This window comes from Mesoplodon bidens (genome assembly GCF_964165515.1).
Source record: "Mesoplodon bidens genome assembly, chromosome: 1".
Lineage (NCBI taxonomy): Eukaryota > Metazoa > Chordata > Mammalia > Artiodactyla > Ziphiidae > Mesoplodon > Mesoplodon bidens.
In genome coordinates, this window is record NC_138176.1 from 212,852,603 (window position 1) to 212,871,588 (window position 18,986).

Genomic DNA, 18,986 nt, shown 5'->3' on the forward strand with positions numbered 1-18,986 from the left:
ATAGAAAGTATTCAACAGTCATTATTCCCGTCTTTAAGTATCTGTGATATTGGGGTCTGAGGTAAGCTTGAAATACCTTGTTTCTGAAACCTCACATTTCATAACATTTTAGTTTAGCTTTTATAAGATGATTAGCTTATTAGCGCTTTAAGTAACTCATGCTACCACATGCATCAGATAATTTGAAATAAAAAAGAATATAACTTCTGAAACTAGATTAGTAGGAAAAAATCTTCCTTTTTATATCTGTAATAACAAGGCCACAGACAGACCAGATACATGTTTGTAGTAAATATGGTATAGGTATACTTTTAAAATAAAGATTGCTTATCCACCAAAGAGAGACCTTAAAACCCTTTAGTAAATAAATATTCATGATCATAAAAAAAAACAAAAAAAAATACCCTACAGTAGATGAGTACAACATATGATATGATTAGATTGTTCACAGTAGAAGAGCAATAATTAGTTAATAAATCACATGGAAAACTAATTAAACCTGCTCTGGTAATCAAACAAATGCAAGTGATAAAGGCCTACTAAATTAGTAAGTATTTTAAAGATGTTTATGTCCATTGCCTACGAGAAGATGGTGAAATTGGTACTCCTTTGCATGGTGGTGGTATTGTAAATTGGAGCTATCCTTTTGGAAGAAAATTTGACAGTGTGTCTTGAGCTATAAAAATGTTTAGAACTTTTTTTATTTGGATTTTATAAATCCTGATTTTTGGGTATTGTTCCATGTTATAAAGTACAGTTGAGCCTTGAACAACAGAGGTTTGAACTGCATGGATCTTTTTTTTTTTTTTTTTTTTTTAGTATTTATTTATTTCGTTGCACCAGGTCTTAGTTGCAGTGGGCTCCTTAGTTGCAGTTCCAGGGCTCCTTAGTTGCTGCTCACCAGCTCCTTAGTTGTGGCAGGTGAGCTCCTTAGTTGTGGCATGTATGTGGGATCTAGTTCCCTGACCAGGGATCGAGCCTGGGCTGCCTACATTGGGAGTGCAGAGTCTTATCCACTGTGCCACCAGGGAAGTCCCTGCATGGATCTTCTCATGTGTGAATTTTTTTCAATAAATATATATATCTACTATAAATGTATTTTCTCTTCCTTTCGATTTTTTAAAATTTAATTAAAAATTAAAAAAAATTCTTTGGCCTCACCACGTAGCATTCTTTTTTTTCTTATGATTTTTAGAATAGTATTTTCTTTTCTCTAGCTTACTTTATTGTAAGAGTACAGTATATAATACAAAGAATTATATAATATAAAGAATACAGTATATAACACATACAAAATATGTGTTAAACGGTCTGTATTAGTAAGGTCAACAGTAGGGTATTAGTAAAGTTTTGGGGAAGTCAAGTTATATGTGGAATTTGGACTGCGCAGGGGGTCAGTGCCCCTCTCCCTCCTCCTCCCCCCTCCCCCACCCCCTGTGGCGCCAGGTTGTTCAAGTGTCAGCTGTATGTGGTATGCATTAACAGCAGTTTGAATGCTTCCTGTAGGCCAGGTGCTCTTTTACGTGCTTCTTGTATGAACTCATGTAATTTCCCCAGCAACTCAATGAGATAGAAGCTACTGTCATCTCCATCTTATAGATAAGGAAACTGAGGCAGAGAGAGGTTAAGTTGCCCAGGGTTACACAACTTGTAAGTAATGGAGTTGGCGTTTTCAGTCAATACAATCTGCTTCTGTGTGCTCTTAACTAGTATTTATACTGCTGTGTAAGAAATACAGAAGCATATCGTTAAATATAAGGAAAAATGATAGGCATGTAGTTATTGATCATAATATTTTTTTGTAATTGAGGAAACTAATATAAATGTTCAATATTAGGATTGCCAATAAAATTATAGTGCATTCCACAAATTGTATTTTAGGCAACTATTTTAAAATTATTAGTATGAAGACTGTGGCAATGTGGAAAGAGAAATTGTGTATGCTATGACGACCGCTGTATAAAAACATCCAAGTAAAATAAGACTTATTTATGGAGAACCAGATCATTTTCTTAGAGGTTCCTTTGTTGTTCCACATGAATGTAGTGGTTAAAATGTCTCAGGGAATACTTTACCATCTCTTAATGATTACTAGTATTTATTTTTGTTTTTATTACTTTTATTTTATTATTAGGGATAGAGGCTTGTTTCTATGTAAGAAATTATAATTACATTAAATGTGCACATTAATTTTAAATTTAAATAATATGTTTTTCATAAGGAGTAGGTAATTCTAAAATAAAATCTTCATATAGTGACGTCTGTATTTGTTTGTAATTATATGAAATATGTGAATTTTCTTTTCCTTTGCGATTATCAAGTAAACTGGTTTGCCTGTGGTCTGACTTACAAACCCTACTATTTATCTACTGTTTAAGGTAATAGCTACTAGTATTTCTAAAGTAAAATCTTAAATAAGTTCTTCATTGGGAGCATTTGTACAACAAAATTTTCCACATTTTTCAAATTTGAAAATCTGATTAATTGTATACAGATTAACTTTTTCTTTTGCACATTCCAGATTATTCTCTCCGTATTTTTAATTTATTATAGGCATGCATTGCAAGAAATTGCTATCCTTCTCCCCTGAATTATTATAATTTCCCAAAGTCTTGTTGTACTTCAGTGAATGAAGTGATCTGCCATGGAATTCCAGACAGACGGCCCTTGCAAGAAGGTGATATTGTTAATGGTAAGAAATAAGTGTGACTTTTGTCACTGTTAGCAAAGAAACAGCAAGGCTTTGGGAGTCTAATAGTGACTTGCATTTTCTTCACTTGCTTCCTGTCTTTTACTTTTTTCATATTTAAAACTTAAAATAAATTGAAAATCTCTGGAAACCTATTTTATAGTTTTAAGATATTTAACTGCTTTCAAGGGGCTTCTAGTATGATGGGCTTGATACAGGTTCTTTAATGCAGATGATCATTATGTGATTGGTAAATAGGGAAAGATGTCAGTGAAGTGTGGAAGTAATGTTGATTCAAGTGGGATTTTTTTTTTCTTATTCCTTTTAGTCCACTATTGGTTTTGAAGAAATCAGGGCAGGCTTTCTTACAGATAAAGAGAAATCATTAGTAATATATGAAGCTATTAAGAAAAAAAGCTAAAAATTCTGCAGAAGTGTTGTCCTTGATGTAAGAAGTTCAGAAAGTGACTTTAGGGGCCCCTGTGTTAAGCTATTTTGGGAAACTCCAAGTGCAGAGAAAGAAGCTGCAAAAAACATTTTCCTCTGTGATTGAAAAAATGTTGATGAATTAGGCTCCCCTCGATGGTATTTTTAATATTGATGAACTTGGTCTCCTTAGTAATCAGATATCTTCAAGGATCTATATATCAAACAAGGAAGCCTGAGCCCAGGTGTTAAAGGCTACAGAGAATGGACCAACTGTGATGCTGGCTGTGAATGGTAGTGGGGACTTGACCAACACTGTTTTTATATGAATTGTTTTTGCTTCAGTTAGAGTATCTGTTTATAAAGTTCCATAAGTTTTGAGGGGGCTGCCCAATGCTGTTTTTCATATATAAGCCTTATTATTTTTATTACACACATAATGTGTGAGGTTTTTCAGGAACGTGAGTGTTGTGCTAGAGCCAACACACCTATATTGCGATATTTTAAATGGATTGAAAATTCATGGTTTAAGAATACTCATTTAATGTGCTCCGTAGGATACATTTAGTGTAGTGTAGTGGTGTAGTGGTAATCTCTATTTTTAAACATGGGAATAGTCACAAATAAGTGAAAGACAAATGAGTCTTTGAAAAATAAGTGTAGAATAGTGTAAATATTTCTATTTATTGATGCACTAGGATGAGGAAAAAGTCGTTAAAGATAACGAATGAGAGCAGTATTTCCTGTTTAATGTCAAAATGTGGCAAAGTCCTTCACTTAATGTTCTTAACTTGGGTCATTGATCTTGGATGAATGTATCCGGGGATACATTTTTCTTCTGCCGTAAATGATCTAACCACTGCTGTAAGAGTATTAAAGCCCACCGTCTGGCTTGTGCTGCGAGACCACGGACCTGTTTTCCACAGTGAGTTCAGTTGCATTACAGACAAGAAGTGTCTCTTGGGCATTAAGTGTGTATTCATTGGTGTCACTTGCGAATGCAGAAGTTATCTTTCTCATTAAGCTGCTTGATTCTGTCATGTTGGCGGAAGTTAACTTCAATTTTGAAATAAAAAAACAAGTGTGGTCTTTATGTTTGCACATTCTTTTGCAGTGGACATCACTCTTTATCGCAATGGTTATCATGGGGACCTGAATGAGACGTTTTTTGTTGGAGACGTGGATGAGGGAGCTCGGAAACTGGTTCAGACCACGTATGAGTGCCTGATGCAAGCCATTGATGCAGGTCAGGCTCAGTGCTGGGCACCCGCTGGAGCTACTGTGTGGTGTGGGCCTTGAGTGGCCTGTCAGTATCACTATGCTGTGCATGCCTCATCCCTCCCAGCTGTGACTCTACCCTGCCTGAGTTAGCTTTGGGTTTGGCAGTAGTAGGTTTAAGGATGATTTGGGAATCCCTTGATGAGGATGGACTGGATTATTGCTTATTCCTTTGACTCTTCTATGATTTATCTTCCTTTTCTCTGGCTGATAAATGAGGAGGAATGCGTGGATACTTTTTTTTAACATCTTTATTGGAATATAATTGCTTTACAATGTTGTATTAGTTTCTGCTGTAAAACAAAGTGAATCAGCTATACATATACATATATCCCCGTATCTCCTCCCTCTTGCGTCTCCCTCCCACCCCTCTAGGTGGTCACAAAGCACTGAGCTGATCTCCCTGTGCTATGCAGCTGCTTCCCACTAGCTATCTGTTTTACATTTGGTAGTGTATATATGTCAATGCTACTCTCTTACTTCGTCCCAGGTTCCCTTTCCCCCTCCCTGTGTCCTCAAGTCCATTCTCTATGTCTGCGTCTTTATTCCTGTCCTGCCCCTAGGTTCATCAGAACCATTTTTTTTTTAGATTCCATATATATGTGTTAACATACAGTATTTGTTTTTCTTTTTCTGACTTGTGGATAGTTCTCGAGTGCAACTTTTCTCCTACTTTTTAATTATTTTGTGGAAGAGTGCGTTAGATTATAAGAGAAAAAAGTGATCTTCCTTTACGCTTGCCTCTCCTTTTTTTTTTTAATCTCTCTTCTCCAGAGGTGTCCACTTTTTTTTTTTTAAATAAATTTACTTATTTTTGGCTGCGTTGGGTCTGTTGCTGCACATAGGCTTTCTCTAGCTGCGGTGAGCGGGGGCTACTCTTCATTGCGGTGCGCGGGCTTCTCATTGTGGTGGCTTCTCTTGTTGAGGAGCACGGGCTCTAGTCACACGGGCTCAGTAGTTGTGGCTTGCGGGCTGTAGAGCGCAGGCTCAGTAGTTGTGGCGCACGGGCTTAATTGCTCTGTGTCATGTGGGATCTTCCCGGACCAGGGCTTGAACCCGTGTCCCCTGCATTGGCAGGTGGATTCTTAACCACTGCACCACAAGGGAAGCCCCCAGAGGTGTCCACTTTTAACATTTAGGTTTTTTTCTCTGCAGTACGTTAATACACATACAGAAACACACATAACTGTATGTATGTGTTTAGTTAGGTTAAATGGAATCATAAGATTTGCGATATTCTATAATTTGGTACTTTTCAACCAGTAATACCTTAGAGGTCTTTCCATATTAGAATACGTACGTACCTGCATGCATAGATCTCCATTCTTTTAATGGCTGTATATTATATTCCACAGTATAAAAATTTCTACAACTATTCCCCTACTGGATTTTGGTGTTTTCCATATATCTTGCTATTGCAGTGAATAATATATTTGGGTAGAGGTGTATTTCTGTGGGATTTTTCTCACATACAACAGTTCATCCAGGTTTTTAAAAATTTATGCCATATCTTGTGAGGAAAGAGAAGGAGAGTCTTGTTGCAAATGTTAACAGACTATTACAAAGGACAGTTTGAGGGCAAATAACTTTTCAGTTAAAATCCACAGCATTTCAACCTTATTGTTCAGTGTGTTATCCACCCCCCACCCCCTGTTAAATAAATCTGATATATCATCAACAATGTATTGGACAGGACAGGGTTCTTAGGCAAACATATAGGATATGATGCAATTTTTACTCATTTAATGAAGTCAGAGGAATGAAAAATGAAAGCATGTGATTATTTTTTATATATCAATATGTGAGATATTCTTTTCCTTATTTTTCACTGTTGATTATACTTAAAAACTTTGATATTCTCTGTGGTATTGTGAGATGAGGACTTTAATATTTAGTTTCTCATTTTGGAAGCTTTAGTTTTAAATCATTTTTAGGGTTTCTGTGTTCAATGTTTATGTCCCTTTTGCTTCTCTGTGAGTTGATTGAAATAACCAGACAGCTGGAATGTTGTTTTACAGTGACACAGGAATAAAAGTTGCTAAGAAACTACAAGAAACCAAAGTCTTCATTACAGTAGACAGGAAAGAATAGAAGTTGCTTCATCTCTGGAAAGTGCTATTAACACTTCTGTATGTATCATTCCTGCCTCTTGTTTTCCAGTAATTTGGCCGCCCACCCTGGTGCAGAGCATGAGAGAGCTGGACCAGCTGTGGAATTAGCCTTCTAGAATAGGGCTTCTCAGTGTACATGCCAATGGCATTTTGAGTCTGATAATTCTTTGCTGTGGGAGCCTGTCCCGTGTACTGTAGGATGCTTAGCAGCATTCCTGGTCTCTACCCACTAGAGGCCGTTTGCACCACCACTCCTTGTTGTGACAACCAGAAATGTCTCCAGATATTATGAAGTGTACTTCCCTGGGACCAGAGTTCCCTCTGGCTTGAGAATTAGGGGACAAGTCTCCTCTCTCACCCTCCGTCCTTGTTGTTGGACAGTTTCTTGTGTGTTGTGCACCATGGTTAAAATTTTCCTTTCCTCCCTGCTCACTGGGGCTGATAGGACAGCTTGGATGGGAATGCAAGAAAATCATTATGCAAGTCCCCATGTTCCTCAAAAATCATTAACCTCCCACCCCCCCAAAAAAGTCAAGCTGGAACATGTGGTTAAGAGCAAGTAAATGTTATGAAAATGATGCCTTGAGCCATTCACCTGGAAATTTGATGGACTGGAGAGGATGTGTTGTGCCTGTGCCTCAGGTTGGAGATGAGAGAGGCACAGTAGAGGACTGTAGGGCGTGGGAGGACCCCCAGAGCCGTGGCTGGGTTCCCTAGGAGTCTCCATGCTAGGAGAGCTGTAGCAGCAATAAGAACCGCTTCTTTGGGTTTTTATTTAAACGGTGGTAAAAGTCATAAAGATTAAACAGGGCTGGAAGTATACAGTGAGAAGTACCTTTCTACATCCTACTCCTAAGACCTTCTGCAGAGGCAACTATGAATAATTTGAGAACCACTTTTATGGGGATAAAGAAGCCCAGGGGAAGTAATTCTTTGAGAAATTGACCAGACTAAAACTGTGAGGACAAGTCAAGTTCCTTTTTTGGACATTCCTTTTTCTCCTGATGCTCTTATCTCTTCTGCTCGCTTTAATGCAAAGCACGCTGACCTTAGGGAAGGCGAGGAAGAGAAGTGTGTGTTCCATTCTCTTGTTTATTCAGAGAGCAAGCGGTGCCTCTCCCAACCCCTTACCGCTGCACATGCCTTCTTCTTCTGCAGCAAAGGAGGAAACCCAGGTGCTGCTGGCTTGGATCTCAGCTTTGCCGTTTCCTGGCAGTATAGCCTCTTTGTGCTTCAGTTTCCTCATCTTGAAAGTCTCAGAATGTAGGTGTGTAAAGCCTTCAGAAAGGTTCCTGGCATAGACAGTGATTGCTTAGTAATTATTAGTTTTTCTTTCTCTTTGTCATGAGTCTTCTCTTTTCCTTTCAGTGAAACCTGGTGTTCGATACAGAGAATTGGGAAACATTATTCAGAAGCATGCCCAAGCAAATGGATTTTCAGTTGTTCGAAGCTATTGTGGGCATGGAATCCACAAGCTTTTTCATACGGCCCCCAATGTACCCCACTATGCCAGTAAGTACTGTCCAAAGATTTGGTATTTGCTAACTATTTATTCAACAAATATTTATTCAAACATTTAACAGGACCTACTATTTTGTATTTATTAGAGTAATCTATTAGCTGTTATAAATAGACCCCCCAAAATGTATACACAAGTTACGTAACAGTCCACAGCATATGTGTTTGGTCACTCTGGGGTGGTGGGGTGGGACAGTTATTCTTTGACGCAGGCTCTTGTCACTTTCAACCTGTAGCTTTCAAGGTCACTTTGGGGGTTCCCCTCCTAGTCGTACAGATACTGGGGACGAGGGGAGAAGCATGGAGGGGTATGCTTGGGAGGTTTTAATGGGCTATCCTGGACTTGGCATAAGTCACTTACATTTACTTTTCTTTTTTTTTTTTTTCTGTACGCGGGCCTCTCACTGCTGTGGCCTCTCCCGTTGCGGAGCACAGGCTCCGGACACACAGGCTCCGCGGCCATGGCTCGCGGGCCCAGCCGCTCCACGGCATGTGGGATCTTCCGGGATAGGGGCACGAACCCGTGTCCCCTGCATCGGCAGGCGGACTCTCAACCACTGCGCCACCAGGGAAGCCCACATTTACTTTTCATTGGCAGGAATTCAGTCACATGGCTACACTAACTGAAAGGGAGGTGGGGAACTGTAATCCAGCTGAGTACTCGGGAAGAAAAGGAGACTAGTAATTTTGGTGAACAGCCAATACTCTCTGCCACATGTATTCTGATTCCTTAAATGAAATTGGTTCAGCTGGGTTTGATTTGAATTCTCAGTATGTGTCAGCTACTGTATTCTCTGTTGGTATAGACGGGAATCGACAAAGTACCTTTTCTCGGGCTTCCCTGGTGGCGCAGTGGTTGAGAGTCTGCCTGCTGATGCAGGGGACTTGGGTTCGTGCCCCGGTCAGGGAAGATCCCACATGCCGCGGAGCGGCTGGGCCCGTGAGCCATGGCCGCTGAGCCTGCATGTCCGGAGCCTGTGCTCCGCAACGGAAGAGGCCACAACAATAAGAGGCTCGCGTACCGCAAAAAAAAAAAAAAAAAGTACCTTTTCTCAAATTGAGTGCTGTCTGATAAATTAACAAAGGAAGTTTTGGGCGATTAATGTCTTACAGAAACCTTTCTCTTGGAGAGTTAAGACATGCAGGGGTGAGTCTGTTATTTAGTTCTAGAAAGGAAAGCCGTCCACAATAAGTGACCTAAGAAGGAATTTAACAAATATATAGGAGCCACTGCTACGTAGACACTTTCATGTACCTCCTTGTGCTTACGTTTTTCCTCATATGCACAATAGCAGGGAATGGTACCTACCCTAGAACTGTTACTAGGATTAAGTGAGATAATGCATGGTAACTTTTAGAGTGATGGTAATGATGATGGTGTGATATACATTATCTCATTTGATCATCACAACTCTGAATAATTTCTTAGCCCTATTTTTTTTTTTTTTTTTTTTTTTTGCGGTACGCGGGCCTCTCAGTGTTCTGGCCTCTCCCGTTGCGGAGCCCAGGCTCCGGACGCGCAGGCTCAGCGGCCATGGCTCACGGGCCCAGCCGCTCCGCGGCATGTGGGATCTTCCCGGACCGGGGCATGAACCCGTGTCCCCTGCGTCGGCAGGTGGACTCTCAACCACTGCGTCACCAGGGAAGCCCTCTTAGCCCTATTTTTAAAAAGCAGATTCTGTGTTTAGGGAAGTGATGTATTTATTCAAGTCCACACAAACTAGTAAATAAACGTCAGGTGTAGGATTGGTACCTAGGTTCTGTCTGGCTTTCTAGAGTCAGTCTTTCCCGTGCTGCCTAGGAAGGAGTGAAGCAGTTTGGCTCTGGGTCTTGTGGGAGAAATAAAGATTGAGATTTTGGTTTGCTGGAGAGATGAGGAAAAGCATTCCAGGCGGTGGGGAAGCATAAATAGGTGCTTCAAGTTGAGACTGAACAGAGACAAGATAAGCTTGGGCTGAGAATTATGTGTTAAGGACTAGAAATGGGCAGTGCCAGATCGAGGATATTTGACTTCATTTTAGGCATTTGTGGAACATTTTTTGGCAGAAGAATGGCAAGGTGAAATTGCCATTTGGGGAAGAAAATTTAGCAGTGGTGTCTAGAATGCATTGCCGATGTGAGTTAGCCAGGCTTGTCAGCCTGATGCACAGTTGTCGTAATCCACATGTGAGGTGGTAAAATCTAAGACGTCAGTAGTTGTGAAGAGAAAGGGAAATGAGTGAGAAACGTCTCAACAGAAGCTAGAGAAGTCACTTAAGGCACAGCATTTGACATAAATCAATAAGCGTTTATTAGCAGACCACATAGTCCTTTTTATTTCAGCTGGAATTGTGCTTGAAATAAAAGCTAGCAATAGAAGATGGGTAGCCAACTTCATTCCTTCCTGGTAGGCCCTGTGATCACCTGATGTGCACTGCCTTTAACAGAATGGAAGTAGCTATTCTGATGACACTGGCGTGTGCCACACGTGTACGTGTGTGTGTTTTGTGTGTGGAACAAGAGTGTGCAAGGGAGGGAATGAAAAAAGCACCCTTAACTTGCAGAGGTAACAAACTTAGGTTTAGTTATGGACTAGATAGAGACTTTTTGTCTATCTGTCTATGTCTGTTAATTTTTATTGGAGTGGAGTTGACTTACATTGTTGTGTTTCTGCTGTGCAGCAAAGTGAATCAGTTATACATATACATATATCCACTCTTTTTTAGATTCTTTTCTCATATAGGCCATTACAGAGTATTGAGTAGAGTTCCCTGTGCTATTCAGTAGGCTCTTAGGAGTTATCTATTTTATATCAATACACAGTAGTGTGCATATGTCATAAAGAGAGATTTTTTTGAAGGAAATAGAATTTATGGGAGACGGAGATACGGGTCAGTGATGATGGTGTCAGCAAAATACCATACCACCCATACACAAGAGATGGCACTTGAGTTTCATGTTAAACTATTTAATTAGAAATAAGAATTCTGAAAAAAGAAACAAGGACCCAGGTATACTTCATTTCATCCAATTGATATGTTTTTGAAAAGTCAAGTGTTAATCGGGTTTAGATAAAACAAAATATGTGTGGTCCCTTTAGGGACGTGTTCAAGGAAGCTGCTGAGTCTCTGTACTGCAGAGGCCTTTTGAAATGTAAACGATCCCTGCTTTGGCTTGTAACTTCATATTCCTGAGCACCTGAGCACGGAACCAGGAAATTGTTGTGTAACAACAATTCCCTCCACCTCCTTCCGTGTAAGAGAAGTCCTTGTTGGATGAGAGTTTAGTGTGCTTCTTTGTCATTATGGTTCAGAAGTAAAGGTGATACTACCCTGTCTTTAGAATATATATCACGGTAATTCTGGGAGCCAGACGGTAGAGCAGGTACACACTTCTGTAAAAGCACTCAGCAGTAGTATCTGCTATAGTGTAGTCGCTAGACGATGTATGTTTGTTTGAGTGAGCCTTGTTGAGAAGCTGAAACTATGAGTCAAGGTTAGCTGGGAGTTGTAACTTCTACAACAATGAATCAATGGCAGAAACAGGAGTGGAACTTGGATTCTCTGTATTGAGCTGTCCAGTGGAAATATATATGAGGCACATATGTAATACTAAGATTTCTAGTGGTCATATTGAAAAAGTAAAAAGAGACAGATGGAGTTAATTTTATATTTTATTTAATCCATTACATTAGAAATATTAGCATTTCAGCATTTAATCAGTCTAAAAAAACATTGTGATATATTACATGCTTTTTTTGTCTTTGAAATCGGCATATTTTTTATATGTACATTCTGACTTGCCATTTTTCAAGTGCTTAGCTTCATGCACCCAGTTGCTGCCGTACTGGACAGCACAGCTCTCAATTCCTTTATCCTTTTTTCTTTCCATGACGCCACACTGACTCTCTTTGACATTTTCTGTTTGATATCCCCAAGGGAATATGACCAGTCTATATATGTAGTAAATTGAATGTCATTTGGAGAGAAAGTTCATGAAATTAGAAATAAAAAGTAAAGATTATTTTTGCCCCTCAGAGTTTTATAATAATTTAGAAACTCCTGATTTGGAATCTGTAGAATAAGTGTATTTTGGCAATACCTGAGATAGCGGAAAGCAGCGTGATAGCTATTCACAAGGAAGGGCGTGCAGGAGTGTAAACGTGCCGGTGAGGTTAGACCATACATAGACAGGGCAGCTTGAGCAGGGTCTGTCTCCGTCGACACATGGGTTGCCATCCACATGGGTTGCCATCCGGAAGAACCGCAGCCTTACGCAGAAAACCCCTGAAAGCCGGTGCTTTCGCCACCTGGTGGTCAGACAGAGAAAGTGCAGTCACCTGTTTACCGATGCTCTTATCAGTTCTTGGTTTTTATTGACAGTTTGAACTTTAAACTGGTTCTCCATTTTCGTCTGAGATTCTCTAAAAAGGCCTATCCCTGTTTAAAATTTTTGGCCTTCTTGGGGAGATGGCACGTCTGGGCACTGATAGTTGAGTTTCTCACAATGATCCTGAAAAATACTTTTGTATTGGTGAACTTGGACAAAAAGTCTTTGGAGGGAGAAATGGAATTTTTGTTTCCAATAGAAAGGAATAATCGTGTCAGCATTAAAGAAAAGTAGGTTAGTGTGTGGGGCTTTGTTCCCCTCCGAAAATAAGACAATTTACAAAACTTTTTAAAAATGGTGCAGTTGTTTCTCTGGGCTGTGCCCCCATCTCCACCCGCATCCACACCCCTACACGCACCCAAGAGGTAGGAGGCTTCTGGTGGGATTTGAAATGTCTTCTTCTTTAAAGCGTCATACCTCCATGAGTGTGGCACTTTGCTTGGTTGCATGATTGCAATTCTAACCCTGCTATAACATAAATGGGGGCACTTTTCCTTTTATAGAAGTGATAACCACATCTGAGATCCAGCCTAGGGCATCTCTGTATTTTCCTAGGGAAGGCGTAAACAAAATGAAATATGCTTAGGACAATATCTGCCCCAGAGTAGGTGGTTTTCAGTAAAATCCCTGTTTGTTGAATGATCTGCTTTAAGAAAGGGTAATCAGGAGGGGAGAAAGTCACTAATTTAAGAATCACTCATGGGAATATAAGTTGTGTACTTTTCCCAGGGAGCTGCTTAACAACATGCTGTAGGTTTTTTGCTGTGTTCTGAGATTTTTTTCTTTAATTTCAGAAAATAAAGCAGTTGGAGTGATGAAGGCCGGCCACGTATTTACAATTGAGCCAATGATTTGTGAAGGTGAGGAAAAAGGGATGCTGTAACATTCTTTAACTGAATTTTTCTGTACTTTTGGTTACTCATGATCAGATTAGTAGTCTGCTCTACTTTCTTTTTGCTTCATTTCCACTCCCCGTCTTATCTCTAACTTGATTCAGTATCATGTTAGAGAAGTGAAAATTATAAGGGTTGGCAAGAAAGCAATACCTTCTCCACGGTAATTTGCCTGCTGTCAGTAGATGCTGAAGTACTTGAATCCTGGTCCCTTTTCATAAAGATCCTGTCAAAGGGTGCATTGTAATAATTAGGTGCCTCCCTGAAGCCTGTGTAGAAATTCTTGCTTGTCTTGATGGGGGTGAGGAAGAGGAGGAAAAAAGAAGTTAGAGCTATTTGTTTTTTTTTTTTTTGTCTTTTTGTTTTTTAAATTAATTGATTAATTTTTATTTATTTATTTTTTGGCTGCATTGGGTCTTCGTTGCAGTGAGTGGGCTTCTGATTGCGGTGGCTTCTCTTGTTGCCGAGCATGGGCTCTAGGCATGCAGGCTCAGTAGTTGTGGCGCACGGGCTTAGTTGCTCTGCAGCATGTGGAATCTTCCTGGACCAGGGCTCGAACCCGTGTCCCCTGCATTGGCAGGCAGGTTCTTAACCACTGCGCCACCAGGGAAGTCCGAGCTATTCGTTTTGCGGCAGAGTTATATAATTTAATTCTCCACAACTTATGAGGTAGGTGCTATCCCCATTATACAGGAGAGCAAACTGATTTTTGAAGAGGTTAAAAGTAACTTGCCCAAAGTCACTTAGCTAGTTATGTGGCAGAATTTGTGGGACTCTAAACTCATGAGCCATTCTGCCGCTTGAGGGTCTGCACTCATATCGTCAGGTGGTGTCATACAACTACTATGGAAAAAGCACAGCATAGACACGCTTAGCACTGGCAGTTTTATGACCTCGCTGTTGTTGGTCACTCTGACAGGCACATGGCAGTAATGGTTGGTGTCATGATTGGAGCCCCCCACTGAGGCTGTCAGGGTAATCACTGGGGCCTCCTTCATGAGGCCTTCACCTTTGCTTTCTGCCAGTTCTTCGCTGGGATTAGGGGATGCAGAGTGGGGCAACAGTAGTAGGGCTCTTGTGTCCTGGTCCCTGTGTTACAGGATGCATCCCCTTGGGATCCTTCCAGTCTTTTTTATAACCTAATCTTCAGAGTGTTATCCCATCACTTCTACCAGATTTTCTTCCTTAGAAGTGAGTCCCTAAATCCAGCCCACACTCAAGGGGAGAGGACCACTGGAGGTGGTTTTAAAAGAGGCTGCCTTCTTAACCTGGTCCTTCGTTCCCTTTTCTGTAAAATGGAAGTTACAATCTTTATCCTGCTGAATCCCCAGGGCTGCTGTAAGAATTAAGTGAGATGATTTGTATTAACACAAAGTACCTCTAAAGGGCTGTACAAATGTAAGGTATTGTTTTGTCATTCCCTGGAATAAGAATAATGATCATATGTAACCAATTGCAAGAGCATTGAGTATATTAGCAGAGAAAGGCAAGACAGTGAGAGGAAAGTGTCATTTTGGTTACATACCTATTTCCATTAACTGGCACTTAGTTGGTGAGACATGAAGTGGTATTTCGGGAGTAAGCAAATAACACAGTGTTGAGCTGGTTCAGATAATTGTCAGATTATAACAAATATACTTCAGTGTAACTCAGCTAGGTTAAATCCCAGCTTCTTAGTGGAAAGTCTCTAATCCAAAGAAGAATTTGAATTTCCTTAGAATAGTAGTCTAATGTATTTAACTTGACATTAGTAAAGTATCTGTTTTAGCAGATGACGATAAAATTAAAGATGTATTTATGTCGGGCTTCCCTGGTGGTGCAGTGGTTGAGAATCCACCTGCCAATGCAGGGGACATGGGTTTGAGCCCTGCTCTGGGAAGATCCCACATGCTGTGGAGCAACTAAGCCCGTGCACCACAACTGCTGAGCCCACACACCGCATCTGCTGAAGCCCGTGTGCTCTAGAGCCCATGCTCCACAACAAGAGAGGCCACCGCAATGAGAAGCCCGTGCACCACAACAAAGAGTAGCCCCCGCTCGCCGCAACTAGAGAAAGCCCACGCACAGCAACGAAGACCCAATGCAGCCCCCAAATAAATAAATAAATAAATAAAAATTTATATAAAAAAAGGATGTATTATGTCTTAAATCTGTTTGTGAAAAGATCATTCGTTACATTGAGAAATATCTGTTTACTCATCTTTAGATAGTTGACAAAGCATGAGTTAACTTTGTTTAAGCTACCTCATATTTTCTTTTTAGACTGGGGTTTAATATTGCAAAAGTAGGTTACTTCACTGCAGACTTTGTACTCTGGGATGTGTCTGAGGCAGTAAGACCTAATCTTTGGTAAAGATTACTCAAAGTGGGAATTCCCTGGCGGTCCAGTGGTTAGGACTCGGCGCTTTCACTGCCATGGGCCTGGGTTCCATCCCTGGTCAGGGAACTAAGGTCCTACAAGCTGTGAGGTGTGGGTCCCCCATCCCCAAGGCAAAAAAGATTATTCAGAATGAAGAATATTGATTTTTTTTTACATCTAATTTGGAGATAAGAAAGTCTCTGTAAACACGTTTTTATAGCAGTATCTGGAATTGAAGAACTTTGTCATTCCACTGTTGCCTCTCCTCCCCTGCCCCACTCCTCCCCCCATTCTCTTTTTCCTGTGTCGTCTCCCAGCTTTTTTCATTGTCCCTTCATTTCCTTTCTAACCCTCTCTCTAACCCATTCTCCCTCATCATAATTTTTTTTTTTTTTTGGCCACGCTGCACAGCTTGAGGATCTCAGTTCCTCGACCAGGGATTGAACCTGGGCCACAGCAGTGAAAGCCTGGAATCCTAACCACCGGGCCACCGGGGAACTCCCAATAATTTTTAAATTTTCTCACCAATCTCTCTTTTTCTCTGCCCTCCTTCTGCCCTCTTTTGGGGTGTGGCCTATAAAAATTTCACAGTATAATCTGTTCTCACCATCTTTGTGCCTGCCTTTTAAAAATTATATCAGGAATTAAATGCTATAATAAAAGTATAAGAAGTTACTCTATTTTCTTCACAATATACATCGGCTATAGTTCAGTCAGATTCCAAAGTTATACCAAGAGAGAGCTAAATTCATTACTTCAGTTTCTTATTTGTTGTTCTGTGATGAGTGGTTATCAGTTACGTTTCTGAAAATGAAACTGAGTGCCTTTCTTTTGGAAATACCAGCTTGATTTAATATTTGGGAAGTATACAAAATGTGAAGTTTTAAAATTTAAACATTATTATTACTTCGTTGGACTACAGACCAAAATGAAATTGAAAAGGCTTTAGCTTAAACAGTTGAAGTGTAAATAGGAATCTTAATAGTGAATTTTATTTTATTTTATTTATTTTTTTTTTTTTGCGGTACGCGGGCTTCTCACTGCCGTGGCCTTTCCCGTTGCAGAGCACAGGCTCCGGACGCGCAGGCTCAGCGGCCATGGCTCACGGGCCCAGCCGCTCCGCGGCATGTGGGATCTTCCCAGACCGGGGCACGAACCCGTGTCCCCTGCATCAGCAGGCGGACTCTCAACCACTGCGCCACCAGGGAAGCCCAATAGTGAATTTTAAAATTAGTTTTCTGAGATATCCAAGGATATAGGAGTACAGGCCAGTACACTTGCCTAGAGAGTTTATTAAGAAAACAAGCTGAGTGATAGAATTAAGAACTGGTGTTTGTCTGTTTAAGGCGGATGGCAGGATGAAACCTGGCCGGATGGCTGGACAGCAGTGACGAGAGATGGGAAACGGTCTGCCCAGTTCGAGCACACCCTGCTGGTCACGGACACTGGCTGCGAAATCCTAACCCGGCGACTCGATAGCGTGCGGCCTCACTTCATGTCCCAATTTTAATTTCTCCCGAGATGGTGCATCTCAGTGATACCTTCTGGCTGTACTCTGCATTTTATTGAGAGTACAGGATGGAAGAGGAAATTTTTTATAACTTGTTTTGTTTCGACTATAGATAAGGAAGGACTACAGCATTTGATGTGTGTCCTCAAGAACTTGTCTTGGGTCTGAAAAAGCCAAGAAGAATAAAGGACGCTTTCTCAACTCCTTTCAATGCTCCCCTCTCCCCACACAAAAAAATCTCTGCACCCCTGTTTTCTCATTTGCCCTTTGAGCACTTTTACTTAAACCAGCTTCTGGTTGCTTTTATCACTGCCACAACCGGGCCGTCAGAGCCACCTGCTTTCCAGGTGAATGTTGGAGATGAGAATCCCTGAAACTTTAGCAACATATTTTGTTCCCGATTTTTTTTTTAATTATATATGTATGGAAATATATATGTATACATTTTAAATTCCATATATGTAATTACCAAACACTATGTGACCTGGGGTTTGTGTTGATTCTGACAGGGTTCTATGCTGTCGTAAATGGACCCATCATTTGCAGTGATTTAATTCCCAGCTGGGAATCGGCCTCCCTCCTCCCCTGCTAATTTACCCTCGTAATTGTGTGTAAGGAAGCACTCGGTCAGTGAGACTTTCCAGTGTGGACTCTGTGTGCGTGAATGGCTATGGCAAAATTCACTTTGGAAAAAGATGATCAGGTTTTAAAAAATCTGGTTTATGGCAAAAATAGCCACGCTCCAAGCGGAAGCTGGCTATTGCAGAGAAGGGGATTTTTGTGATACGTTGCTATTTCAGACCTCTGTTTGGTCATAATGGTAGGAAAAACACTCCCTTCCCTGCTCTCTCTTATTTCAAAGGCATACCTTGGAGATATTCAGAAAAGGGTGGAGGCTACCCTGTGGAGGCTGATGGGGAAAGACAGTTCTGAATCTCTCCAGCAGTGAGCAGAGTCTGGAAGTTCTAATGTTTAATAAACCTGGTGGGGATGAGGAAGGAACTCCTTTGAAATTGGACTGTCGCCTTGCAGGGATGCAGCTGTCCTTGGTGTGCTACCACAATTCTCCTTTACGTAGTTGGGAACCTCATTAGAAATGACCTCAGCTGCCCAACACCTGTGTTCCTTTCAGTAGTTCAGTCCAAATGGGAGTGCATCCAGTGAAGACATATCAGATCAAAGTCATTGTCATTAGAGTGTACTTGATTACTAGGTATCTGGTAAGTTTATTCTAAGATAATTTGATACCACTGACATGTTACATTTGTATGAGAACATCTTTCCCAGAGTGCCTCAGACCTTTATTGCTTTAAAGGAATTATGATAATGTTTTCATTACTTTTATTATTTTAATGATTTAGTAAAGTGGCTGAATCTGGTATGTGTGTGAAGTTTTTTATCAAACTGTAATATTTGTGAATGGAATGCCTTGCAATATGAATGTTAATATAATGTGTAAAGGGAGATTAAAAAGTTTGAATGACTATCCCACCATGTAGTCGTTAACTTTGCTGCATTTGTTGGGGATTTCAGAAGGAAGTGGTGGGAATGGGGAGGCTAATTTCATAATCTAAAATAAAATTTGAGTAAAAATACTTTTTTAAGTTGAATGTCTATATACAAATTCCAGTACTGTGTTTAGTTCAGCAGTCTACCAGCAGTATTTGAGATGCAACCATATTTCTGAGATAGTTTAAGGCGGAGATTGCTGCATATGTAAGGCAGCACTTTATGTAGTGATAGTGGAATTAACAGTGTGGGCTTACTCAGTGTCTACTATTAGAAAATAAGCTCAAGGAAAAAAAGTCTTGGTGGGTAGTTTTTTTTGTTGTTG

At 40.5% G+C, this 18,986-nt stretch overlaps 1 protein-coding gene across 1 annotated transcript in view; it reads left to right on the top strand.

Moving 5' to 3' along the window:
• METAP1 (methionyl aminopeptidase 1) overlaps positions 1 to 18,776 on the top strand; it is a 65,818-nt gene extending 47,042 nt beyond the window's left edge. Inside the window, exons 7-11 of the mRNA XM_081238423.1 lie at positions 2,554 to 2,692; positions 4,230 to 4,361; positions 7,873 to 8,016; positions 13,185 to 13,250; positions 16,989 to 18,776. Of these exons, the coding sequence (XP_081094549.1) occupies positions 2,554 to 2,692; positions 4,230 to 4,361; positions 7,873 to 8,016; positions 13,185 to 13,250; positions 16,989 to 17,152 (645 nt within the window). The 3' untranslated portion in view covers positions 17,153 to 18,776. The remainder of the gene's footprint in view (positions 1 to 2,553; positions 2,693 to 4,229; positions 4,362 to 7,872; positions 8,017 to 13,184; positions 13,251 to 16,988) is intronic.
• Positions 18,777 to 18,986: the final 210 nt, after the last annotated feature.